The sequence below is a fragment of the Channa argus genome, chromosome 7, assembly GCF_033026475.1.
Source record: "Channa argus isolate prfri chromosome 7, Channa argus male v1.0, whole genome shotgun sequence".
In the NCBI taxonomy this organism is placed as follows: domain Eukaryota; kingdom Metazoa; phylum Chordata; class Actinopteri; order Anabantiformes; family Channidae; genus Channa; species Channa argus.
In genome coordinates, this window is record NC_090203.1 from 22,479,342 (window position 1) to 22,506,605 (window position 27,264).

General features: G+C 41.4%; 1 protein-coding gene across 5 annotated transcripts in view; it reads left to right on the forward strand.

Annotated features, from left to right (window-relative positions):
- Positions 1-27,264, forward strand: part of LOC137130040 (intermembrane lipid transfer protein VPS13B-like) — a 298,799-nt gene that overhangs the window by 128,493 nt on the left and 143,042 nt on the right. For all 5 annotated transcript variants that reach the window (XM_067509626.1, XM_067509627.1, XM_067509624.1 and 2 more), the window contains exons 22-25: positions 2,400-2,533; positions 13,982-14,216; positions 15,339-15,556; positions 19,874-20,077. In XM_067509626.1, the coding sequence (XP_067365727.1) occupies positions 2,400-2,533; positions 13,982-14,216; positions 15,339-15,556; positions 19,874-20,077 (791 nt within the window). The remainder of the gene's footprint in view (positions 1-2,399; positions 2,534-13,981; positions 14,217-15,338; positions 15,557-19,873; positions 20,078-27,264) is intronic.

Consider the following 27,264-nt stretch of genomic DNA (forward strand, 5'->3'; position numbering starts at 1 on the left):
GTTAGGCCTGAGCGGGTTTTAAGGATTTGGGTGCCCCTGTCATATTTCTCTTCCACTTGAATTTAGACCTCTTGTGTGTTCTGTCTTTCTCATTTATGTCCTTTGCCTACCTCCGTCTTTGTTTCAATCTCCTCCCTCCAGAATTGGGTGGTGTCAAGTCACTCTAACAAGATGTGGCAGTTTCATTCCAAATAATGACCCCAGGATTAACAAACAGAGTCCTGGAATGGCATTGAAAACGAAGCACAGAGCTGCATTTAAGCTGGCTTTGCATTGTTATTTCCGATACTGTACTTTACTCCACTTTCTGATTGGCATAACAGACTTTCCCCTGGAAAGAACCTTTACAGTCAGACTAACCCCCACTACCACCTTTTGAGGCGTGTCCAAAAAAGTAATAGTATCTTCACAACAACGACCAACGTATTATTGATTTCAGGTGACTAAGCAGTAGAAGGTCGGCATTTTAAAAGCTACATTTTAACCTCAGTTCAGGCTCTGCGCTGACGTTTAAGTACACTTGTAGTGTAGAGTATTAATGCTCAATGTTGTGTGCACTGACCTGATGTTTTCTTTGTGCATTTAAGGTCCAAGGATCAGAGTTGTAAATGTTACACTTCACACAGACACACCAAGATTTAAGTAAGATGTGGATATACAGCATCTTTGCACTGTATTTTCCTGTGGGGCTGGCCTCTATTTGATTGGGCATGGATGTGGGGGGGGTCTCTGGGCATTTCAGTGAGTCATGCCCATACTTAAAAATGTTATCAAATTTACAAATAAATCCAGATACACACCTGCATATGGTTCCCAAACAGGCCACGCTCAGTCCCTAAAGTGAATTGGGAAACATGACAGAGAGTAGAAGCTAATCAGCTCTGTTGGAGCTCCAGTCATCCCCTGCAGAGCTGAACAGCAAACAGCTCTATAACACTCTGTGAGGGCACCACAGTATTGACAACAAAACTGATATCACAGCTGTTTATGCAGCACTCTGTCCATTACTCGGTGAACAACAATTTCTGCCATCTGTGACTGTGAATATTATTCGGAACATTGGTTGTGCACATGGTTTGCACAAACGTAAACAAGGATTAACAAATAGAGACCGAGAAGGTGTATTGGAAAATGTGAGTTGTCGAATGCACAACAGTGGGGTAACAGTACTGTGCACAGTATGTAATGATGCAGCACTGATTGTAGGTATCATGACCATTACAGCCTGTTTTATAGTCCCTAAGTGCCAGAGGCACCTGGATGCTGTGTGTGAGAAAATACTGAGAGTCCAGACATGATGATCTCGGCCTTCAGTCTGCTTTCTCACACTTCCACACACACACACACAAACTTAACACTCATGCGCACCTGTGACCTGAAGGTTTTTGACAGGTTGCCACAGTAAACACAAGCCAGTGTAATTAGCCATCCTTATAGTCTATTGACCCAGCAACACATTCTTGTTGCCATGCCAGTGCATGTGGCTGTTTAAGTGATATTTGGGAGTGTGTCGTCTGAGGAGGCACGGTGGTGCTGTGACATCACCACTGTTTCATGACAACTGTGGGATAGAGCTGCTGAGCAGTGCAGACCTTTAAATCATGGAATATGTCTTAATGTGTCTACAGAGAGAACCCTTTCCCTCACCTCTGACACCCTGATGGCTTTAACATCCACATACCTCAGGCTAATCTGGTAGAGTACATGTTCTGTCTATATGCCTCTATCTTAGTCGCTCTGTTTCTGCTTCTGTCTCTGTCTCCTAAACTAATTTTTTTGTATCAGGTTGTATTATTCCTTTCCAGTACCTTGAACGCTTGAAGTGTGTTTTGACCTTTAGGATCATACAGTAAGTGCAAAGGCCAACACCCCCTCTGTAAGGCTTTGTTGTTGCTGTGTGATCTGTGTGCTTGGCTGTTGCCATGAGTGTCAGCACTGACAGTCGGCCTTCGTCTGGACCACAGCCTGGGACGTGTCATGTCTTGTGTGTGTGTGTGTGTGTGTGCGTGTGTGCGCATTCTCATTTCTCATAGTTCCCTCTCCCACTGTAGGAGACAAGAGACAAGAGACAAGAAACCTGCATGCCAGCATTACATCACCTCAAGCATCATATAACATGATACTGTACAGCAAATGAAAATAACCGTGAATTATGTAGAGAGCTAAATAAAGGATGAATGCAGCACACATTTTCTCCTGTGCCATATATTAATTTTATTTAATTCTTCTGTTGTAAAGAGGTTATTCAGCCCAAGACCACATGTTTAAACAAATCTACTCTGTACACACAGTAATGAAAAATGATGTAAAACCAGAGTATTACTGGTTGTTTAATAAACACATTAAAACAATGTGTAAATTAAATGTCTTTTGACTTTATCACTGTCCTTCTTTCCCAGAATCACGTCCACTGTCCATCCCTATGAAGGTGATGCCAGACACCACAACGGTGGACTCATGGACAACCTCAGATGAGCGAATGAAGGAGCTTATTGCTCACGCCTGGGATGCTGTTAAACACCTTACTCTACAGGTGCCAAACCGTACTATTTGATGTTGTTGCCTTATGTACGGGAGCAGGTATGCAACATATCATTTCCTTCACTAGGCTGATTCATGGATGATACTCATGAGCTTGTGGTCTGCATTATCTGATGATCATAATTTTACATGTCCCAGCCTTGCAACATACAGCTTACACCTGCAGTAGACACATTTATCTTTTGGCTTCAGGAATCTGAATCAGTGCCAAGTTTTTTCTTCTTTAACCTAACATTTAACAGTAGTTATTGGCTAGCTTGACAATATAGACAATACTCAATGACACATAAGCCCAAGACCTTTCCTCATTCACTTTAACTCCTAATTTTTGGGACCACACAAAGTAGTGTCCATCAGATGTAAAAGGAGAGTGTTACACACGTGAATTGAAATAATTTCCAGAGCCCAGGTTCCATGTCAGCTGTTTACAGTACGTCCACAAAAGTGAACTCAACCTTCTAATAGTTTGCTGAGCCCGTCATTGCCTCCACTTTCCTCTGTCCCCTTCGGGTGGGGAACCGGGACCACACCACATACTCCAGCAGTAATTAGGAAACAGTCTGTCCTGTTGACATGGGAGTGGAAGCAGACCAAACGGAACGACCCGACAGCTGGTACCCCAGTCCTTGGATTCCCCCAAACTTAAACCACTCCATTTATTTTTCATGTGGTGTAAACAGAATACCTAATGGCTCACACTTCTGCTGCACATGTGCCCAATTTGGCATGCACGGCTTTCTTTCCATCCTTTATAGAAGAGGAGCAAGAGGAATGGAGAGAAGGGGGAAGAATGAGATTGGGGAAGAGAAAGTTACATAAGTATTTATTAGTGACTGTTGAGAGTACTTAAGGCTGTTTGAACAGCATATTGACATGAAATAGCTGGGGATTGTGCAGGTTGTTTAAAGGTTCTGATATGCAGACATGACTTGTCACTGTGACATATTCTTCTTTTTTTTTTTTTTTTTTTTTGATTCACACCATAGGCAGGGAAGTAAAAATTGTGCCCAGATGGAAGACACATTTGAAAAGGAGTAGGTAAAGAAAACACTGGCAATGCAGAGCTGGAAAGACAGAATTTATGATATTTGAATGACCAATTATTGTTTTCTTTTGTTTTCTTTTTTTTATAAATAAAACACAGTATATATTGTCATTTTAGAATCATACATTTGTATTAACATTTAAGTTGTTCAATGTTGGTCTAATGCACTTTGCAGCATCATCCCTTAACTTGCCCCAAGAAACAGCGTAACCTCAAAAAGAGCTGTGTAAGCAGCTCTGTCTCGCTCTATACTTGAATATAGCTTATGTAATGTCTTAGAAACATATCCTACTCAAAGTCTAAAACCAGAACAGTAGCTGGAAAAAGTAGAACATGTTTTCCGTCTGCTTTTAAATCTTACTTGTCTTTTTCAGTGACAGACCTAGTTAGCACTGATTCCTGGTAATGTCCTGTCATGCATGGTTTGGACATAGATTATCCAAATCTATACGTTTCATAGTCTTTCTGTGTGCCCAAGAAAGATTGTGTGCCATGGTTACTCAGAGACCTCAAATGCAGTATTTATTTGCTTGGACAAATAGGGGTATTGAACCGTTTTTTTTTTTTAAAGTGTAGGTCTCGGTTAGAAACAATGGACTGAGGAAAAAAAAAGAAACGTCAGAGAGAGACAGAGAGCGAAATAGAAATTTGGAAAAGAAACAGTGTGTATGTCACACCATTGCAATTGCAATGGCGTGGTGAGGTCATCCAAACTGTGGCCCTCCAGAGTGATGGAGTCTCCTTGACATTGTGTAGAGTACAATGAGGCAGTGTGTGTTTTTCCTTAAAGAGACAGCTAAGTTTCTTGGTCATGCAAAGTTATAATATATGTGGGTGGTGTTATTTTAGCAGTCACTTCGCATTAGGAGTGAAAGGCATTGCCACAGTTGTCACCCTGGTCAGACTGGCCTGGCACATCTTAAAATGGCCATTTTCCCTTAGCCTTGGAATTGTGACAGTCAGTTCTGTTTTTTTGTTTCTCTATTTTGCTCCAACTCTTTGCTCTTTGTTTTTTGCATGCTGTATTTCTCTTGAACTCTTAACTCTGACTAGTGTATTCTTTCCTTTCATGTCCTTTCCTGTCCCCTGCATTTCTCACCCTGCTTATTTCCTGCCTATCCCTCTTATCCTCACTGCTTACCCTCACTCCTTTCATCCCTTCATCTTTTTCTCTGCTCCATTCCCCTTGTGGACACCCATGTTCACTCTGGGCCCTGATAATAAGTGCATGTGATCAGTATGGTGATTCTATTTCAGGAATTTTGTAATAATTCCTTCTATTTAACACATGAATGTGTTCAGTTCTGGAAAAGGAGCACGTTGCTACCAAAACTGAAATGGGATCTGCTGAAACAGAGAGACCGTTGCCATGGAAAAAATGAAGTAACACTGCTCCCTGCAGCTGCCATGCATTAATGAGTAGGATATTTTTGAGAAAGAAAAAGACGGGAAAAAGCAGTGGGGGAGAAAAGATAAAGTGATGGAAGGAGAGGGAGGGCTTTAGGAAACGAGGAAGAAAAAGAGAAAATGGGCAGAAGGTGCATTTGAAAGCAGGAGTGAAGTGAGAAAGAGAGACAGAAAGGAGGATCGTGTGTACTGTATGTTTGGTGTGGCTCACACAGAGCTGGTCGGGTGATTTCCATGAACAGAATCTGACCCCCAAACGGAGCATCTTCTGCAGGCACATTACTTCATCCCCCGCCGTCCTTCCCTCGTCCCATCATCCTTCTACTTAACACCTCGTCTGTCCTGTCTGTCACATCCTACCATCAAATGATTTGCAAATAAACATTTATTCTTGTACCACTTTAAACACCTTTGAGAAATGTGGTAAAAAAAAGCAAAAAAAAAAAAAAGGTTCAAACTCCACAGTCATAAGAAATTGAGGGAGAACAAGCCTTGGTTTATCTCTTTAATTAAATTTAAAGATTAGGATTTCTCTGAAATTGTGTTAGGTCAAAGAGGCATTTATCAGGGTACATTAGTTGGATATATATATATTAGATTAACACAGATACAATAAAACACCAGTTAAATTATCTTGCAATCTCCCTCACATACAAAGGCTACTTACACACTCCCCATTGCATTCTCACAGATTTCCCTTTGAAACCTGACATGCTTTGTTGACTAGCCCTGGCAGATTAACCACAGATGCACAGTCGTGTGCAAACCGAGAGGGGTTACTGCTGGATGTGGAACGGAATGCGTTTCTCCTGTCACTGAATTTCCACTAATATCAAAGACATAATGAATACAACGATAGAAGGGAGAACAGCAAGAGATGCAAAGGGGAGAACTCGAGAAAACAGAAAGGTTGTACATTCTCTACTGATTACACACTGACCCACGTGCATACACATATTGATGGGTGCGTTAACGTGCGTGTGGCCAGAATCCTGTTCCATCATCTGCTGCTGTGTCAATACACTGATGACCTCACAGTCATTATAGACTCAAACCCCTTTCACCGCACTGTACTGGAAAAGCGCTTACCAGCCTTCTCTTTTGTCTGTAACCTCTCAAACCTTAGAGGCCTAGAGACCTGGAACTGAATTTCATTAGGATAAAATCTGATGCAATGCAGAATTTCATAAATACAACATTGTCACAGCAGCTACAACTTCAAGCTTAGCAAGTTTTAAAAATTGTTAGGGGAAATATGATGTGCTTTTATTGTGAATAGCTTTTGGAAAGCATGTTGGGACATGCATCCACCCTGTGTCTTGGGACAAAGACACAAGCCAAACACAGGTCAAATCAGATCAGCTGAGGTTCAGCACAACCCAGTTTGGCCTATTTAATTGGGTTACACCATATAAATCAGTAGTGGTGAAAATTTGCCATAGTTAGCCAGTAAAAGCTGTTTTCATCTGTAGTCCATCACCTTCGGATCCAACTTGGCCCAGAAATACATACTGCATAACATAATCACAGCCACCTCTACTCACTTTGCAAATACTATTGTAGATAAACCAGAACAAGTCTATTTCATCCATCTGACCATACTACAGTCCAGCTGGCTTTGCATTTCAAGGCTTTTATCTAAGCTCTTACAGTCTTGCATAAGCCTTATCCTAAACTTTATCTCGTCTCTCTCCTAAACTCAGCCACCACATCGCCCCACACCCAATATGCCCACCCTCTCTCACATGTATTCTCGGCCTTACTTAGTGTGGCTACCCATTAGACCCCATCTGTAGTGGCTCGCCATGCTGGGAAGGCAGAGTTGTGAATGTTTGAGATCAGGGGTGTGAGCAGGCAAGGCAGACCGGGCCAGCTTCACTCCTAAGGCCACTGTTGGATCAATAAACGCAGTGATCAAAGTCGCAATTAACCCAGCACGCTAACACAAACAGCTAGGCCAGCAGAAACAAACAAAGCCTTCATGTCACCTAAAGCGTTTATTTTTGCAGATTTCCACCTTGGCCAAGGAGACCTCCAGCGCTTGTCAGCTTCTGTAAGCACTGTTATAAGAGAGGAATGCAGGGCCACAGGGATGGCTGGCTGCCTGGCTGTGTTGTTGTGCCAGGCCACAAGCTTATTGCTTGTGGTGGCATGTGGGTGAGACCTAGCCTATCTGTTGTCAGGAGGCATCACGCTTAGAAGCTTTTCTTATTGACATCAGGGAGAAAAGCTGCTTTCTGCTGTTGTAGGAAAAACTTAAGTTGTGTATATACACGTACCACAACACACATCTGCGTAGTGTCATCTTCAGATACACACATTAATCATGGTAATTTACATGGTTACACTATTTACACTATTACACCCACTATTCCAAATGTGCTTTTGGACAAAGAATACGCAAAGGAATCTGTAGTAGAAGGGGGAGCAGGAGGTTAACAGTGGGTGGGGTATCCAAAGAGACTGGAAGAGGGGGGGGGGGGGCTGCTCTTTGGACCTTCTGTTCATTCGACCGGCCACTTAGGAAACACAGTGTCCTGCCTGATGCAGGCACAGGAAGATTACATTTGGAGAGGTATAAGGTTCTTAAAAACAAAGGGATGTGCTTTCCGTTTGCTGCCGATCTCTCCACGGAGACTTTTTAGCTCCAGAGTTGCAAATGTTTTCACTGGGGATGCTGTGAGGGTGTTTCTAATTTCCTCTCCTCTATCTCTGGGTGATTTCCTGTGTGTTATGGAGCGTATTGTGTGCAGAGAAAATGAGGGAAAAATGTGTCAGGAGATATGTGCTCTAAATGTGCAATTGTGTGTTTGTCTTTGTGTGTGTGTACGTGTGTACGCGCACGTGTGCTTAACATATTGGGGGGTTGCTCCACAGCGTGGTGATATTGGCCTGGGTTTGTGCTGTGCTGAGGTCTGTACAGAGCTGCAGCGAAATAAAAACAATAACCCTAACAGCGGATCTGGCCGCAGTATCACAGGACAAATGTCACACATGCGTTTTACCGCGTGGTGATGACGGTGTCCTAAATTATGTAACTAAACAGCTGTGCTGCTTAAACTAATTTTCAAGAGGCAGCCGGTGTACAATAACACAGTGAAAATGTATTCTGGTTCGGTTTATGGGTCCAGTTTGGACAGGTTAATTGTAAGAGACAATCCTCTCATAAATTCTGTAGTTTAGCAAACAGTACTTATCCACAGGAGAAAGATAGTTGATAAAGCACAAGCTTACACACCTTCATACACTACAGTAGATTAAGCCCACCTCCCCAGATGCACAATGGGGTACTTAAAGCCATTTTCTATGGTTTCCACTGAGTGAAGCCATGTGTTGTTTATAATGCTAAAACACTGCAGAGCTCTCTTTCAGACGAGGCAGGGTTTCCTACCTATCCTGCAGTCTGTCAGTTCTTGTCTCCAACATTTAACCGTACTTCTAAAAATGAGTATCTAGGAACAATGTACTCTCAGCTGACAGACTACTCTCCATCTATTATACTGTTCTGTCATTTACTGGTGAGGCCCGGCAGATCCTAAGAGCCTCCTGTGGTTATATAGGCATTCTGCACACTGCCCCAGCCTTTTATAGCCCAAGTGTGTTTGGCCCTTAGCTTCCTCTCCATTAGAACCTGCACTGCTGGAACCAGATGAACCATCTTCACAAACGCTGAAGAGACAAAAGGCAGATCATACAGTCCCACAACTGCCCAAAAAAGCGAGAAGTAAAGCGTGCTTTCTGTGGAGCTCGGAGACCGAAACAGGATTTGAAACAGGGTCCACATATGTGGCTGAGTTCTGAATGCTATCTGATGGTGCGGGGAAATGATCAGGAGTAAAACTGAGCAGATCTTGCCACAAAAAAATGAAGCATTCCCATATTTAGAACTCTATGATGTGACGCCAGAAAGGAATGAGAAAAGACAAAGAAAAATGTCCTTAGGCATCTTACCATTAAGTAACCTCCAAATGGATATGTTTCAAGCTTTTTAATGTTTCTAGCTTTGTTGTTCTTCCCCTCTTTTCTAGTACTATTTATTTACTTCTGACAGCATATGTTGGCTTCCTGATGCAGAATGCAGATTGAATTAGTGCCTGATTGTAGATCAAAGTGTAAGAAGATCCCTGTTCATTTAGAAGCCTAAGAGGAAGGGATCAAGGCCTAAATCTCAGGATAAGCAATGGTCACCTACTAAATAACAGGCTGTCATTCAAAAACCACTGGCACACTCACTCTTTGAGGCCTAAAGCTTTTTACTGAATCCTCTGTTTGACAGCGTGTGCAATGAGACCTATACACATTTAGAGCACCAGCCTGTTATGCTACATGATATACTGATCCCTATATTATTTCCAAGTAGTCTCTGTCCCCTGACGGCGTGTACTGCCAGATTCGTCTCTGTCATGAATGAAGATATTCCTCTTCTGTAAGTGGGTGTACTGATGAAAGACTGCAGCAAGTAAGTTTGATCTTATAGTATAAACATCACAATTGGTCTTAACTTTGTCTGACTCGGTGCCAAACAGCAGTATCTTTGCTACTTTAACTAAAACTTATTGGACGGGAGTTTGCCAGTTCATCTTTTGAATGATTTGGTGATGTGGCATTTTGACTGCCTGGGCGAGGAGTGGGAGTGGGAGTGGGAGAGGAAAGAGGCAGCAGCCAGTCTGTTGTGCTGCACTAAACCAGCATGGAGCAGTGGTGCAAATTCAGTGTAACTGAATTTCTTGCCGTTACAGGGGCCACCCCTCAGAGCAAGGGGTGAATGCACCAAGATAAAATAAGATGGAGCTCTCAAAGCAGCAGTTAATTGAAAGAAAAGAAAATAAAAAGAATGCTGGTGTTTAATTCAGGTTATTTTAATTAAGGACAAAGGGTTTTTACTTTGCTATCGTGATTTCATGGGTACTGTTCGCAGCATATGAACATGCAAGCAGGTATACATACTGCATATGTGTGTGTTCTTGCTTGTGTTTTGCGAGTACTTCACATGTTTTCACACTTAAAGCCTGGCATGTGCAGCCTCATAAGAAATTGATTGACTTTTTTTTTAACAGCAACTTCCTGGTCACAATTGAAAAGTTTTTTATAGATTGTGCAGCAATTGTGTGTTCAGGGATATGGCGAATCAAAGATACACACTTACATTGTTCTACCGGAATGAGCCTGTCATTAGAAGCAGTGCGTTTCTGGCGTTCGGTCTCAGGCTGCTGACGGTCAAATCCTTTTATCATGGTAAAATGTTTAGTTTCAATTTGACGAGACATGCTGTCACTGGACCAAGGAATTACGAATCATGACTCTTTGACTCCTCTTTTTTCCCACTGACTCTTTGATAATGACCTACTATATGATGTATGGAGACCCGTCATCTTAAACTTGTAACCAACAGTGGCCTTTAACTTGAATCCAAACTTGTATTATATTCCAGAGCCCCTCTCCTAATTTGATTCAGCTATAGCTCTCCCAATAAAACATAGACGTGAAAGCCACAAGATGATTAAATGCATACATGACACATGCAGTACACACACTTCGTGACCCTATGGTGTATTTATTGTTTATTGTAGCGGAGTAATTTCCACATGCCATCTGTCATCTTTTGCAGCACTTAGTATTCCGCATTACCCCAAACCCCACAGAGGTTAAAGTTGTGTAACAGTTATTCCACACTGCAATTATACCTTTGGCTTTAAGATGTTATTTGTGCCCATTTCTATTTTTAAAATCATCTAATTTTCCTTTTGCTATGCTTGGAAACGCTGCCTTTCCATGGGACTACCCTAACAGAAAATAAATTTCCACTATCCTGTTAGGGATAAAAATATAATTTAGCATGCTGAGCCATGTGAGTTGCTTGTGAGTCCAGTAACATACTGTAAATGTGGCTCTTTGCCTTTCAAGCATGTGATGGAACAAACTAGGTTTTGGGTCAGTCTGGCATACCTTTCAATTACATGTTCGATTCTGCGCTGCAGAGTGTGCATGCTTTCTCTCACATACACACACCACTATGGCCTTGCAGTAGGAGGACATTGTCACACAGGCTAACTGCTTCCAGTGCTGTGTTTATTGGCCTGTTACAAGGCTGTTAAACATAATTGTGTGGAATACCAAACATGATTCTGCACAACCTCAATTGAACTTTTACACTTGGAGTGACATGAGACACACACACACACACACACAAATATATATATTTAATATACATACACACACACAATACTAATAAAAGAACCAGCAGGCTTCTTTTGTAACACGAACAAGTCTGTCTGGTGTGCCATGTGTTTTGTAAAAAGCATTTTCTGTCCGATCAGGGCCTCACTTTCCCCTTTCAATTACAAGTACAGAGTGTGTATGTGTGTGTGTGTTTGTGTGTACAGACTTGTGAGTCAAAGCTCAAACTGGAGACCACAGACGGTGATCCTTGGATAGGCCTCTGAGGTTAACTAAGGTGGCCTGTTGTTAGCAAGTAGCACAGAGGATAGGTTGGAAGATACCCAGCCAGTTCTCGGAGGGTTCGGAGTTATGCGCTTAGAAGGGTGAGGCATCCTGTCAGTGAACATGGATTCATTTGGCTGGCAGTCAACAGTGCTGTTTTCTGAGTCTCATGCAGTGTTGATAGAAGCCTATGTTTAAAAACATAGTTACTGACTTTAGCCAGTAACTATGGTGCCTCTTGGAATAGGTAGGAATTACAAAAAATGGGTTCTCTGGTCTTTCAGACTTTAACTTGTTTCAATCCAGACCCCCAGAAAGCCATTTGATGACAAACACACTTAATGATCTTTTTGGTATGACACATATTTCCTCTCTCATTCTGTGCCGTCATTCTCATTGTAGCAACTGTATGATTTGGAGTCAGTTTCATCAGGGGCTGAACCCTCTGGACTCTCCAGTGGATGGGTGATCCAGTTTAGGTCCAGTTTGCTGTTGTTCCTTACAAAAGAGAAAAGCAAATGTTGGGCTATTCACAGCCTTCACGCTTAGATGAATTTGCATCTTTGCCATGTGAAATACATCATATTCGTTTTAGTGTTTTTGTGGCTTTAAATTGCTGTCACCAAAAGGGGAGAAAAAGAAGAAAACAGTCTACGAAACATTAGTGTTGTAACACCCAGGTTTAGAAGTGACATCCCATTTTATTTTCCATTACACACTAAGGCCCTTTGAAGCATTTGGAGACTTTATGCCATAGAGTAAACATCTAGAAATAGGGGTCGTTGTACCTAGGTAATGACATTTAATTGTTCAACTTTTCCCTCTGTTGTTATCTGATTGACATGACATCATCTTTGGTTTTGTGTTGCTATGGGGAACAACAGTAAGGAATTTAAAACTCATATTGTAAGCAAACACCATTAAGGGTTATTAAACTATGTTTTAATGCACATACCTACTTTAGAGTACTCGATTTATCTGCCCTGCTATAGTTCTGAGTTCAGCCTCTTTTGGCACTGCTAACTCGCTACATGGCACAGGACTCCTAGGCCTCAATGCGATATTGTCACCTTTTACTCACCAAATAGCTCAGGTCACACAATGAACTCACTGTTTCGGAATAGTCGATAACCAAATGCACTTCATGTTTGACTTAGCCAAAGAATATCCTATAATGGCCAATCAACAGATTCACATAAAACAAAATATCTCTTTAAATAAATAATCTTGCAATTGTGCCTCGTGAAAAGCAGAAAGACCCATTTCCTTTAGGGTGAACCTTAATCAGACAGCAATTATTTTAGGGTTTAGAATTTTCCTAGGATTATATAGAGAGTTTTGACTTCCTAAGTTTGATATATGATGACAGAGTTAGTCAACCATCAGACAGTGTATGGGAACTATAATAATTTGGGTAACTTTAGTCAGTCTTTTACAGTTGGGGTGTGTGGTAGCTGTTTTTTTAAATGAACCATTTGAAACAGCAAAGGTTAAGGTATAACATTACTTTCCATGTTCATAATGGTTGAACTTGGTATGTATCCTTATCTCTGACTCGAATAGGGTTACGCTTTTTGCATATGCAAAGACATCCAGAGATACATTATACATATTTATGAACTTAATCTGTAATTCATTCATTTTTCAATTGATTACAAGGACTTGCTTCTTTTCCTCAGTTTAATGCCATTTTAATTTAATTCCGGTAACTTTATCTTATAAACATTTATACATGCACATCACTTTTGTTCTACACACTTACACATCCATTTATTATTATTTTTTGGCTGGTGTCATTGATCAAAGAATCTTGATGATTAAGAAATGGCCTGAGCAGAAACAGTAGTAATGTTAAAAAATAAATGTGTCCACCAAGATTTCCAGCAGTAGTGCCTCAGCCTCAGGCAGTAAGAGAAATGTCCAGACTGGAGTCACACGGTCCGTGTTAAACCTGGCACTTTCTATGCGTCTGTCTGTTTTGCAGCTTAGCCCTGCTTAGATCTGCAGCAGACCAGGCAGTGTCACCCGATTCGCTTCCTCCTCGCTGACTCTTAAAAGGACAAGAGCTCGATGTTTCCCTCAGTGTGCAAAAGCGTTCACATTTCAAAATAATCAAAAAAGGAAGCAGTGTGAGATGCTCTTCTCTCTGTCTCTCCAGCTCTCTTCTCTCTTTAAGTCTTTCACTTTTTTTTCATTCTCACCGTCACTCTTTTCTGACAGATGTGGCTTAAGTACATGTGTATGCCAAGTTGTAGGAGGGCTGCACGAGTGTATATGCAAGGAAATGATGATGGAGGGTGTATGTGTTTATTAAAAAATAAAGATACAGGATTTCACACTTTTTGAAGATAGTCTTAATAATATCTAATGGTCAGTTCATCCTAAGCATGTTCGGTCTTTCTTTGGTCCACTCCACTTGCACTCCAAGTGGTTCAATGTTGTGCCCCTCAGCGCAATTAACATTAGGTGGGTGGGTGGGTGGTCGGGGATCAAGTAACACTGATTAATTAGTATTGTTTTATCCTTTATTTTTTGTCTCCTCTGCAGTTGGAAGTACAGTCCTGCTGTGTGTTTCTGCCCAATGACAGCCTCCCCTCCCCAAGCACCATTATCTGCGGTGACATTCCTGGCACTGTCCGCAGCTGGTACCACAACCAGGCCTCCATGCCTGGGACTCTGGTAGTCTGCCTACCTCAGATCAGTGTCTTCAGTGCTGGGCATAAGTACATGGAACCGCTGCAGGAGCTCCCCTTTGTGGTTTCCAGGCCAATCTTGGAAGAAGGCAAGTTTTCATATTGTATTTAAAATAAATAAATAAATCTTGAGAATGATAAAATGCTTCGAGAGGAACACACACCCCGACACAGGGACAGTTCTTGACCTGGTGTCAGAATGATTCATAGGAAAGTTTAAATGAGAAAACAAAATGTTACACTTTGGTGATACGTTCACTGATAGTCTTAGAAAGTACATTTCAGTGTTTGGGAACACCTACTTGACTTTTATTACAGATGGATTTGCTTTTATTAATAATCGGATGGATGATGGATGGTTTTAGAATAGTAATAGGCTGCTTAATGTGAATTCGTCATCATTATGTCCTTTTCAACACTGAGCAAACCTTTGACCCACTACCACTCATTTACTGTGACAAAAGGCAAACAAACCTAAGTGGAGTGACTTTGAAAAATAGGTTTTGCACATGTGGCGTGCACACCTGGTAGGGTTGACATAAGCAACACACAGACGTTTGAGCAGTGTTTTCTCTTCAGAAGAAAGAAGGGGCCACCCTTCTTTTTTTTTCACTCAACTCCTCAATTACATCAGCATTGGGCATAGAGAATTTCAAAAACAACAGCAAAAATAGTGACATCAGCAGCCTTGTCAGTGTTGCCGTTAAAATTAACAACCCATGCTTTTAGTAACTCATTCCTGCTCTTTGAAAGGCTCTTCATCTCTCATTTTCAATGCGATGGATCAAAGTGTCCTATGCGTGCTGTTTGGAAATGTGCTCTTCGTGGTTCTGTGCTAGCAAACAAGTTCACCTTCACTGTGAGGAGGGTCCACCAGGGTCAGCCAGTTCACACTTTCAGCTCGCCGCAGTTTTAGAATAACAGGATTCCGTCTTTTGTGTGTGGCAAGTTATTTTTGAGACGCGATGCTATACCATAATATGTCTTTTTTGTTTTTCTTGAAAAACGTCTATCCCATTTACAGGAACTGGCTTTAGTTTTACGAGGAACTAATTACAACTACTTGGCGTGTGCTCTTTACCCTTCCCATAACATGATGTCTCTCTCTCCCACTCTGCTCCCATAAGCTCTGCCAGTATCTTTCCCTTTCAGTTGGCACCTTTTTTAAAATATGCTTCCATTCCCTTTTGTATCGCTATGTCTACCAACAGGTGATGCCTTCCCATGGACAATAAGCCTGAGTCAGTTCAGCGTGTACACACTACTGGGGCAGCAGCAAAGCCTGAGCTTGTTGGAGCCTATGGGCTGTACTTCCACACTGGCTGTCACGTCCCATAAACTGCAGAGCAGTTCTGAAGGAAGGCACTCGTTCGTTGTCTGCCTCCATGTCGATCTGCAGCCTGTCCACGTCAAGTGCTCCAACCCTCAGGTCAGTCAGACAGATCCGAATCTCACTAAACAGTCATTAGAATTACATTTATATATATTTATATGAATCCTCCCCTTGTAAAATTTCCCTGAATATAAACACATGGCCCTTTGCAGGAAGATCCTGCCCTGCTGCCATGATTATCTGATAGAGCTTGACTCCAGTAATGAAACTGTTTCATATTTTTACCTTGTGTAATGTAATGTTCATGAAAATGAAAGTGTAAACAAGAGAGTGTTGGCTTGTTTGTTTCAGTCAAACATTTTGAGGTCTGCGTGAAGGAGTGAAGGGAATTGCAAGACTTATCATTGTTTTATATTGTTTTATTATGTTTTGGTAAGACCATAATGAATACAGACAGATTGGACACGGAACATGTTTGTCTCCCGGTTGAGCTCTGTGTGGTTTTTCAGTGTGCTGTTACAGCACTATAATCACATCTACATGTACCATTACACATGTTTTGTTTTTTCTCAATTGAATTAGCTGTATTGAATTAGGCTTTTCTGTAAACACTTAATTGGGGCGACCTTTTGAGTGGTCACACTGTTAAAAGTCTCCGACCACAGTGATGAGCCATGGCGAGATTGAGGGGAATTGGTACCAGAAACAAATGAAAGGTCTTAATCTGTTAGTGGTGAAAACTTTCCCAGAGATGAGGCAAGCTGGTCGTTTGAGGAAAGGTTTCTTTTCTTTTTTTTTCTTCTGTGTTCTCCCTTTCAAATGGAGTGCCTGTGTCTGGCAAAGCTGGGATGGCTTATTGCGATAATATGATGAGTCATTATTACTTTTTGCTCTTCTTGTTTTTTCTCTGCTCTCACAGTCCTCCTGCTCCTTCTTTCCATCTGTTCGCCTCCCATCTTTCTTCCCTCTTCTGTGTAAATTTCTGACTTGAGGGGGGTTATAAGGTAATGCCATTTCAAGTCATGCAGCAGCTCTTTAAGAACTGCTGCCAGCACAACCCCACCCTCAGAACATAAGAGACCTCACAATACTCAGTCCTCTTTCTAATTAGCATTCCCATTTGTGGGAATGTATATTGGCATGTCAGAGCACTGCACAGTTGCTGCACGTAATGTACCACCAAGGCAGACAATGTTCCACTTACAAGTTCATAAATTGTTATCACACAAAATTTGGAAAATTAATACATTTAAAGTAATTTTAAAAATCAGGCAAAAAAACAAGTTGGCCTCACAACTTCTCCTTGCCTGCATTTTTGTGACATTAAATCAGATTTTCCATAATATGTGGTAGATTACATCATGGAACATAGTTTTTTTTTGTTTTTTTTTTTGTAGAAACTAATGTGAAGAGCTTAAGTTTTTGAATTGTACAGATAGCAACAAGTATTGTAGGATATGTGCTGAGTTGTGTTTTGTATAAAAAAGTGTGCATCTGAATAGTCATGTTTCTGAAAGGAATTTGAATGCTTAGATAATACATGGAACTGCAGCTAAGATAGGTAGTGACCTCACTACCACTACTACAGTGAGCATTTTTTTAAAAAGTAAGGTAAGAGCAAAATCGGGAGTAAGGAGAGAAGTGTGTGTGTGTGTGTGTGTGTGTGTGAAACCAAAAATGGAGACCACATTTGTGTGCAACCACATGCATACGATGTTTCTGAAGATTAATGAGCAAATATAGAAGTATTAGCTTGGTTGCCCTTTTTCCAACAATTTTAATGCTGAAAATCCAGTTAAATGCCATCCGTGAACAATAAAACATAAACACACACACACTTGTGAGGACACTCTTAGACATAATGCAGTCTCTAGCTCCTTGCCCTAACCACCACAACTGAATGCCAAACCCTAACTTAAACATAATTCTAACCCTAACGCTAAAACCAAGTCTTAACCCTCAAACAGCCTTTTGGCCAAAACGTTCTCACTCTGTTGGGAAAATACTTTCTAGTTACAGCGTAGGGAGTTATTTCATATATGGAAGTAGCTTTTTTCTTATGTCGAGCAGTGTAATTCCCCATTTTCCTCTACATATAAAAATACACATAATTTCTTTCCTAAACTGAAAATTAATGAATGGAATTTAATGGAATGGTGACAACAAAAACACAAATTACTAAAATCCCATCTGAGTTTGTGTCTAACAGATTTATGTAGGTGTCAGAAGGACAGGGTCAGTAGCTGCAGTTTTTCCTTATTAGACCATCTTGAAATCAGCAGGTACATACACACTGTGCAACCGTTTGCTTTATTCTTTGACATATAACTATACAGTGAAGATGTACTGTATGTGCTCACACTCAGAGTTATCACAAACTCAACAGTATGTCACTTTTGTTAATTTTCTATATAAACTACACTTAGATAAAAGCACATGAACATTTACTATCTGCATGGTCTCCTGTCTTTCATCTGTGTGTATTTATGAATGACTGTGCAAGCCTCTGTTCAGTTTCCCATTTGTACTACTGCAGCCTAACAGGCCTCTTGATCTGTAGATGACAGGTCTTTGGAGAACCTCACCGTCCAAATGTTCTGCTCACTTGCCCAACTCATGAAATGTGGCATCTGTACTGTGAGCTCATGCAAGTGTGTGTATGCACCCGTGCGCGTGTGTGCGCGTGTTTGTTTGGCCCCACCTTCTTAGTGGCCTGACAGCAGGAGCTGAGAACCAGCTGACCCTACTTTCCACTAAGTATCTCATCAGAAAATAGGAGATACAGGATTGAGCACACGGAAAGAAATGAAGAGAGATACGCCATGATAGAGTGCTTTAAAGACGGTAAAAAAGACTAATGAAATGCGTACACAGATAATTAAAAGCTACATGAAGACGTTAAATAGTGGTTATTTAACAACCATGTCATTCACCCCTTTCCTTTACTCGTCTATTCAGCATACTTTACTTTCTTCATCCACAGCTGTTGTTGTGTGCAGTAGGCCTTGTTGTGCTTGTTGGACTTCCAGGCCGAGCATCTCAGAGAGGGGAGCTTAGAGCGCCACAGTTTAGTTGGGTATGGCAGACAGCTGTTGGCCCTGTCCCTGAACGGCTGCTGGATCAGCGTTAGCAGCTCTTCCTGGACATGTTTGAAATGGCACAGCTGTAATGTATTGTGCTGCATTTCATTTGATTTATGCTTATTTATCGAAGGCCTCCTCGTAATGTGTGTGCTAACAGGCGTGCATGTGTGTGACTGAGCAATAAAGGATAAAAATGTGTTTATAGTAGAGAAGGCAATTTTTGTGTGTGTGCTCATGTGCCTGTGCACCTTTACTTTTCAGGAACGCTCAGTAGTGGGGGACAGGGGGATACTTGGCTGCAGAAGTAAAACATTTCAAATCCAGAAATTAGCTCACTGTGAAAGTGCGCTGTGTTTCTCCCTTTCTTTTCCTGTTCTATAAAGAAGACTGAGTGAATGCATGAATAACCGAAAGCATCGCATTCCCCTGACTCCTCCTCATGTTTTCCACTCTTGTTTTTGGCTTTGTTGTTGTTTAAAACTAATGCTTCTTTTCATGTGAACACATGATAAATAGTTGAGAACACTTGACACCAAGCTTTCAGTTTTTCCTAACCATGGTGAGTTTTCAGGGGAAATTGATGACACAACTTTCCTCTGTGGGTGTTTCTTTGGGAGTTTTGTTGTTATGGATAACAAATTTGTACAGCGGAGCACGTGTATGCGCATGCTGTCCCTTTCAAGTAATGACCCATTGCATAGAAACATGAACACATAGGCTTTACGTTACTTTTATGAAATGAGACTTCTCTGAATGACAAATACAGAGTCTAAAATAATGTTAAGTTAAAGAGTAAAAGAAAAGGGAATGGATTGCGGTCCATTTCTGGCTAACATTTCCTCCTTCTCTCTCTCAACTTTAACTAGGTTTAGTGTCACATAACTACAAAGCTGCCAAGCCAAATCACGGTAATGGTCTCAGAAGTCAGAACTACATGAGAACTCCCCAGTGCAGCTGTTTGAGTCAGACCTTGGCAAAAAAAATCATTTGAATCTGGTTTCAAATACAGTATAAAGACTACTTGTGGGATGTTAGGTTTATCTTTTGAGGCACTCGGTTGGCACAGTGCACTTTATGTATCAAAAGCAAATTCAGCTTTGCTATTTTTGTTTACAGATCTGTGTCCGCATGTGTATACTTTCTAATTTCTTCGGGAAATAAAATAAGTTAATTTATATGAGAGTTCTGCATAACTACACTCCTTGTATATAGTACCTTACCATTGAATGTGACCCCTGCCAATGTGAAGAGATGGTTGCTCCCTATTATATGGTATCGGTGACTTAAAGTGTTCTTTTTTTCCCCCCTATTTTTTTGTGCCTCTGTCCAGGTGCAACTGCTATATGAACTCCTCCTTAGCTGGAGCTCCACATGGGCTCGTCTCCAGAGGCATGGTATTTTGCGTCAGACCTCCACCATTCCAGAACCCCCTGCTGGGGCTACTCCACCCTCCCCAGTGCGCAGTAGTGCTGGCACTGCCCTGCCAGACACCAGCACCTGCAGCCCCTCGGCAGATTTCGGCTCTCCCACTGAGGTTTGTTTTTCTCACTCAGCTACACAGTTCAATTAGTCAGTTTGGTGTTTTTATTGCTTTTTTTTATGAATCACAAAACTCATCTGCACATCTATGTTACAGTGTTTAACATGGACGAATATTATCCCAATCAAGAAGAACATTGGGCGTAGTTATCACAGCTAGAGATGTAGCTTTTTCCGATCTTTTATGATCTATGTAGAGAGGTGCTGTCGAAGCCTCATGTGATGCAGCAGCAGTGCAGAGATTTGCCCTCTAAAGGGTATTGAGAGGTGCTCACCTTTTAAAACTGTGGGAGACGGATAAGGGCTAACAGCTGCTGAACGTCTACAACTACCCTCACACCTAGTGTTCAGACATCAGTAGTATGACTCATTTGTTGGCTCATTGCTTCAGCATTAATAGAGAATGTAAATAAAAGGGAGGGCAAGAATAGAAAAACACGAAAAAAATAGGAGAAGTTCGTTTTTATTTTCATCATTTGACTTTGTCTATGTTGTGCTTATGTTTTATCTTGCTACAACTACTACTACTATTGCTCCTTCTGTCGTTTTATATAGTATAATCTTTTGAACTTTCTCATTCAGTCAGTAATGTTTTGGTTATGCTTGGACTCTTTACCGACGCCTACCTACGTTTTCATCCGTGAGTCATGCAATGGTACACATTATTTAAGTGCAAATATTGAAATTTGTATTGTTGGGAGTAGCTGAGAAAGTGCTAATTCATGCAGTTTGTTTATGAAATTTGCTTTGATTGGGAATGATTTTCAAGCTGGAAAAACCTCTTAACTGGTTTGGAGAATGACATGCGACAGACTGGTAAGAAGAGGATGCTGAGCCCGACTGTTCGCTGCTTCTCCCAGCAAAAAAGTCCTCTGTTTTTATCGTACCTTTTGCAATTCTGCACTGCAAGGTGGCTGGCGTGATGTCCTGGTTTTGATAGCCTTAAGAAGTGGGAGTATTACAATTAGACTGTCAACTCAGATATCTCTTGGTGCTGTGTGATTTACAACTGGGGATTTACAACTTTACATCCCAGCAAAGACAGCTAACAAGCCAGCACCCAGTTGATAGTGCTAGCGCTAACACTAGCGGCTACTTAGGCTAAACCCATAACAAGTTCTCTCCAACCTCCAGAGTTCCTGCGTGGCACCTGTTGTTGAGGGATGCTTAGGCTTTAGAATAGCATCTTCGTTTATGTAGTTGTTATCCAACCCTGTGTGCCAAGACCTTGGCTAGCAGCTAAAACCGGTTCCACAGTCGAGAAATCATGTTGACCTGCACGTTTTTGCAGCTTCATGAACTCAACAAGAATTATATTCCATCTGGACTCTCCCCCATCATAAAAGAGGGAACTCTTTGCCAACACCATTACATCCACAGAGGATGTTGACGCTGGTATATTTTGCACAAAAACATCAACTCAATTTCATTTCTGTGGTTAACAGCTCATCCCGCTGAACAGTTAACGTGTCATCAAATGTGTCATCACACCACCACCACCATTGAGTCTAATAGTGCTGGGCCCTCATAAGCCTGTCTAGATGGACCTGATTTTTACTGACTCCGCCCCAGTTACAGACCACCATGTTTATGACGTGGGTGTGTCGGGCCACCAGGTCAATACCATGACACTATCCCTGCCATCTCTTCTTACCAAGCCACAACGCCACATTACCTTCAGAAATATCAAGAACATTCTTTTTGCCTCCCTTAGCCTGCATCTGCTGAACCTCTCCCCCTCCCCTCATTTATCAGTCACTGAACTTGTGGACTTTAATTACAGTAGCCTTAACTCCATTCTGGACTTCCATGCTTAAAAACCCGGACAGGGACATTTACATGCTCTGTCCCTTGGTTCACGTAAGAACCTAGGCAGGAAAAAAGATTCCTGGAGTTGAATCCTGAAGCAGTCTTTTAAAGCTTCTGGCATGACGTGCATTAATTGGCCTAATAATTAATTAATTAATTATTAGCCCCGGAAACTCTAAAAAAACTCTTCTTAACTATCAACTACCTTCTCAAACCACAAACCTCCCCATTTAATAATTACACACTAACTCACTGCAATAGATTCATTGACTTGACAAAATAGACAATATCCATCTCTCTCTGTCATCCTCAAACAGACCCATTCCAATAAATGACAACCCTAATGAGGTCACTTCACAGTACCTATCACACTTCTCCCTCACTACGCAGCAGGAAGTTGAGAACATCATCTGCAGATCAAAACCATCCGCCTGCCCATAACAAAAATTATAAATCTGTCTATACAAACTGGTCAGGTCCCATCTTCCCTAAAAAATGGTCTCAACAGGCATCATCACAACAAACCTACTCTAGATCCTAAAGTCTTGTCCAATTACAGACCAACCTCTCATTCATTTCCAAGGTTGTAGAAAAAGTAGTCTCTGCCTACGGCGCTCAGTCAAACCTTCTTCACCATCTTCATGCTCCCCCTTGGTCATATCATAAGCAGGCATGAAATCTTATTCACTGCTATGCTGATGACACAGAATTATACATTATGGTCGTCCCATCTTCCACCCCTTCTGCCGCTGTCATACGTATTACTTCTCGCCGGGAGGAGATAGTGGCATGGATGAGGAAAACATTCTGCAGCTTAATAGTTATAAAATAGAAGCCCTCCACCCCCCACTAGCTCTACTCTTCCCCTATCACCTCCATATAAATTTCTGGCCACAATATTCCCCTCTACCCCTCAGTTAGGGGTCAAATTTGATTCCCAGCTCACTTTTGAGAATCATATTATTTACATCTGCAAAACCTTTTTTTTTCTTTTTCTGTAATATTGCCAAATTCAGCCCTTCCCCCTCCTTCCCTCTCTTCCATGCCTTTGTTTCCTCCAGACTGGACTACTGTAATGTGCTCCTCATCGGGATTCCTGGCAGAACTTTTCAAAAGCTCCAATATGTACAAAATCCTGTTGAGAGTGCGGACATGAGAGCATATCACCCCTATCCTCCACACACTCCACTGGCTCCCTGTTCACCTCCGTATAGAGTACAAACTCCTTCTTCACACCCATCTCTGTCTGTACGGTGATGCCCCCACATACCTTTAAGAACTTCTCTCTCTGCAGACCATCTCTAAAACCCGGTCAGGCCAAATGCATTGTATTCGCCCACCCAGGACAAAACTCATAGGATTAGGATAGGCCCATTCCCATCCCCAGCTGTGCAGTGCCGGTCCAAGCCTGGTAGAAATTGGGGAGGGTTTTGTCTGGAAGGGCATCTGGCATAAATACTGTGCCAAATCAACACGTGGACAATGATCCACTGTGGCGACCCTGAACTCACGGGATAAGCTGAAAAAAAAAAAACACTTTTTTTACACTTGCATCTTCCTTGTAGTACTCAGAGATTTGCTTTAAATTTATTAAAAATATAATAAAAATGTATCATTATTTCTATTACTATTATTATTATTAGTTATCATGTTTTTTAAATTTATGTTTCTTATACAGGGCAGATACCCCATATAGGCTGAGAGCTGTGTTAGATTTATGTAGGCTGGGGCTTGACTAAATATAAACCTGCGCCTTAATTTAGGGAAAACAATAACCTGTATTTACATGTTTTTGTCTGATAAAGTATCAAATCCAAAGAGTGAGCTATGAGTGTGGTCCCACATGCCGACACATGAAAACATTTTTTTTTGTGGGCACCAACCAATGTGTTATTTTTCCTTTTGCCCGTTTGGTAATGATATCCCAGGTTACGTAATGTGGCAGGAATTTTTCTCTCCTGTCTAGTACAGTAGCAGCGGCAGCAGTGACAAGCTCGGGGTCTATAGCCTTGGGGCCTCAGCCACCAGCGTCTTGTGCAACATGTCTGTGTTCGTGTTAAAACAGAATGGAGGATGCCTAAAAATGATGGGGTTGATGAGTGTTTATATTAGTAAGCAGTGGCAACTAGCCCAGGGTGTAATGATGTTTGACCACCATGGTCCTGACTACAGTGCAGGCTCCTGGGATCATAGTGAAACCATCATACCACCCTGAGAGGCCATAAATGTGTCTGTGTGTGAACATACTCATGGAAAAAAAGTGTTTTGTGTGTCGTTTTACATCTCCGTCTGCATTTGTTTCCATGTGTTCGTGCATTATTTGTGGAATCAGAGAAGTGGCAGCAGTTTAGTATGGCAGTAGAGGCCCTATGGTATAGGGTCTCTGTAACAAGGCCACAGTGGCCCCTGACAGCCCACTTGTCACTGTTTAACAAAGTACAAACATTGGTGGAAGTGTTTAGTCCTGTGGGAGGCTGGGTGATTGAGAAAGAATGTAGGAGCTGTTTTGATAAGTCTCAGCAGTAGTGGCAGGAGTCTCTCCCCACTCCCCCTACCTCCTGTCCTGCTCAGTTCTCTTTTTGTTCAATGACATCCACAACATACCCTCCAAACCCTGTGCCCCTTCCCAACCTTTCCTTCCACTTCTGCTATACCTAACTACAGTTTTTGAAGTGGCTGTAGTATTAAATGTTTCGATATTTCAGTCTACTATATTTATTTGACACCTTTAATTACTTTTCAGAAGCAGTTGTCATACAAACTTAAAAATCAGCTAATAAATTATGATTGATAATTTTATTAGTTTATTGTAATTATGGATTACCCACCTGTCAGTATCTAAAGTAGTTTACTTCAGTTCCATCTTTGCAGCTGCAACAGTGATGTTTACAAATTAATGCAAAAATAATTAATAAATGTCATATGTCATTTTGAAATGGACTGTTCTACAATACTTAAAGACTGCTTTATTTATAATTTGAGGCTAATTATATTATGTAAACTGTGGTACCTCTTTTAGCAAGGATTTCTTAATTGTTTTTGTATGGAGTACAGAGTCAGCCAACTAGCTAGCATAATTAACAATGTGGGCTATGTGTTTTTCTACTAGAGTCGCAAGAAGTTGGTTTGTGATTGGGTGCGAAAAAGATGAAAGTGTGTCGTGGACACATGCACAGCCGTATTGATTTTAGACCAGATAGGTTTTTTTTTTAATGATTTAAAGAATTAAAATTGAATCTGCGATTTTCAACTGATATGAATCGGTCAATCTTCGCACCCCTACCCATAATCCTAATCCACATACACATATGATACCAAATTTTATACCTGACCATAGCAGAACGTTATTTCCTAACCTGACTAAAGCCTGACTAAAGCCTGACTACCACTATCTAGCAGCCCCCAAATATTCTAAAACTATTGAAAACTTACAAGAAACATTAAACGATAGTAATAGTTATTAATATCAGAACTTGATGGGAACGGTCAGGTCCTACTCTGTGTGAAGTTCTGGTTTATGCATTCTACATCTGTATAATTATTTATCTTTTTATTCTGTCTCTACATACATTATTGCTGCTCTTCCATATCCTTCTTCCCATCTCTTGCCTCTATATCGTTTTCTTCTTTAATCTATCCCTTAACTCCCCCACATTTGCTCCATCCTACCACCTGTCCCAAACCCTGCTGTCTTTCCACTCTTCTCTTATAATCTGCCTTTTGCTCCATCTTTCTTTGACACTTCCCAGCCTGCTGTTGTCTTCCAATGTTTGGGTCTCTCTGATGAGCAAAGACAAACTCTGCAGAGAAAATAAACCCGGATCCTCAGCCCGTTTATAGCGCAGAGGCCCAGGAATTAAATTGTATACTTTACAACTTGGCCTCTGGAGGTGTGGGAAAATAGCTCCCTCTAAGAATGTGTGTGTGTGTGTGTGTGTGTGTGTGTGTGTGTGTGTGTGTGTGTGTGTGTGTGTGTGTGTGTGTGCCTGTGTGAGAGGCCCATATCTGGCAGCTCAAGAACGTGGCAGAGCCCGCCTCTACAAACACCACATCACCACATCTGTTCTTCAAGGCCTTACCTTGATAAAACGAATCTTTTGCCCCGATTAAAAACACACCCTTTGGCTTTTTGTAAGTTATAAGTTATGGCCAGTCTGTAGCCCCATTAGCATATGTGCTGGAATCCTGACATTCTCATGTCTCTGGTGGGGGGGGGGTTGTATATGAGAAAGCAAATGCCAGAGTGAGATGGTCTTGACATTTTCTTGACTTTGTCATTCGAGCTCCCTAGTACGATGGCCATATTATGTATGAGACTGTGCTTGCAGCATGCTGCTCTCCCAGATTGTTGGGAGGTTTTAAAGCGAGCGAATGGGCATATTGAAAAGGTTTCTATAAAAGTTTTTCAAATGCATGACTCTGATGTGCTGTAAACCAAACACCATTTCCCACAGCCTACGTTTTCTATCATGTTGTGCCTCCTGTGCTGATCCCACACTGAGATGGTTTGAGTTTCTCCTATGAAGACGCTTATGACTCAGACAATCTCCCCCGCTGTGTGTTACATTTGTGAAATGGAATCCTGGACAATGTCTGGGCTCATTTCTCCTAATATTGTTTGCAGTTCATATGTGAAACAAGCTTATGTAACATTTGTTGAACCACAGCAACAGCAGTCTCTGTGGCCATTGCAGTGGTAATTACAGGATATTGGGTCATTAAATTCTTTTGGGCTCTCTGAGTTTGGCTGATGCAGGGTAGATGTCTTCACAGATTCAAACTTCTGCAGTCACTAATTTTCAGAAAAAGAGACCAAATCCAAGGGAGGCCCAAAAACAACCAGATCCTGACCTAAATAGACCTAGGGATAATTAGACCCAAACTACACATATAATAGGGTCAACCCACAATTTATGTTTAGCCTGATTCCAGTACTTAGAACCTCAGATTACTAGAAGCAAGGTCAAACTAGCATTTGCACCTTCACCTATGTCAAATAGGGCTGCACAATATTACATTTAAAAAATGTTCTTTCTGCTATATAAAATATACAAGAATATACACTAGATGATCTGAATTGCTCTATTTGGAAAGAACTGATAACTTTAGAATGATTGGGATAATGTTTGTAGTTGTTACAAAACTTTGCTCTGCACGGTCCTTGAACACCTCACGAAGGAAGTAGGATTACGGAGAACTGGTGACACACTGTGTGAACAAAGTATTAGCTACTCATGCTCACGATTGTGTTAACAGCGCCGATGCTCACTTTATTTAGTTTTAAGTAGACACATTCTGTTGACCACTCACCAAACAAATGTGCATCTTTAAGGAACAGCTCTTTTGTAGCACACCTGTGCCCAACACTGAGCA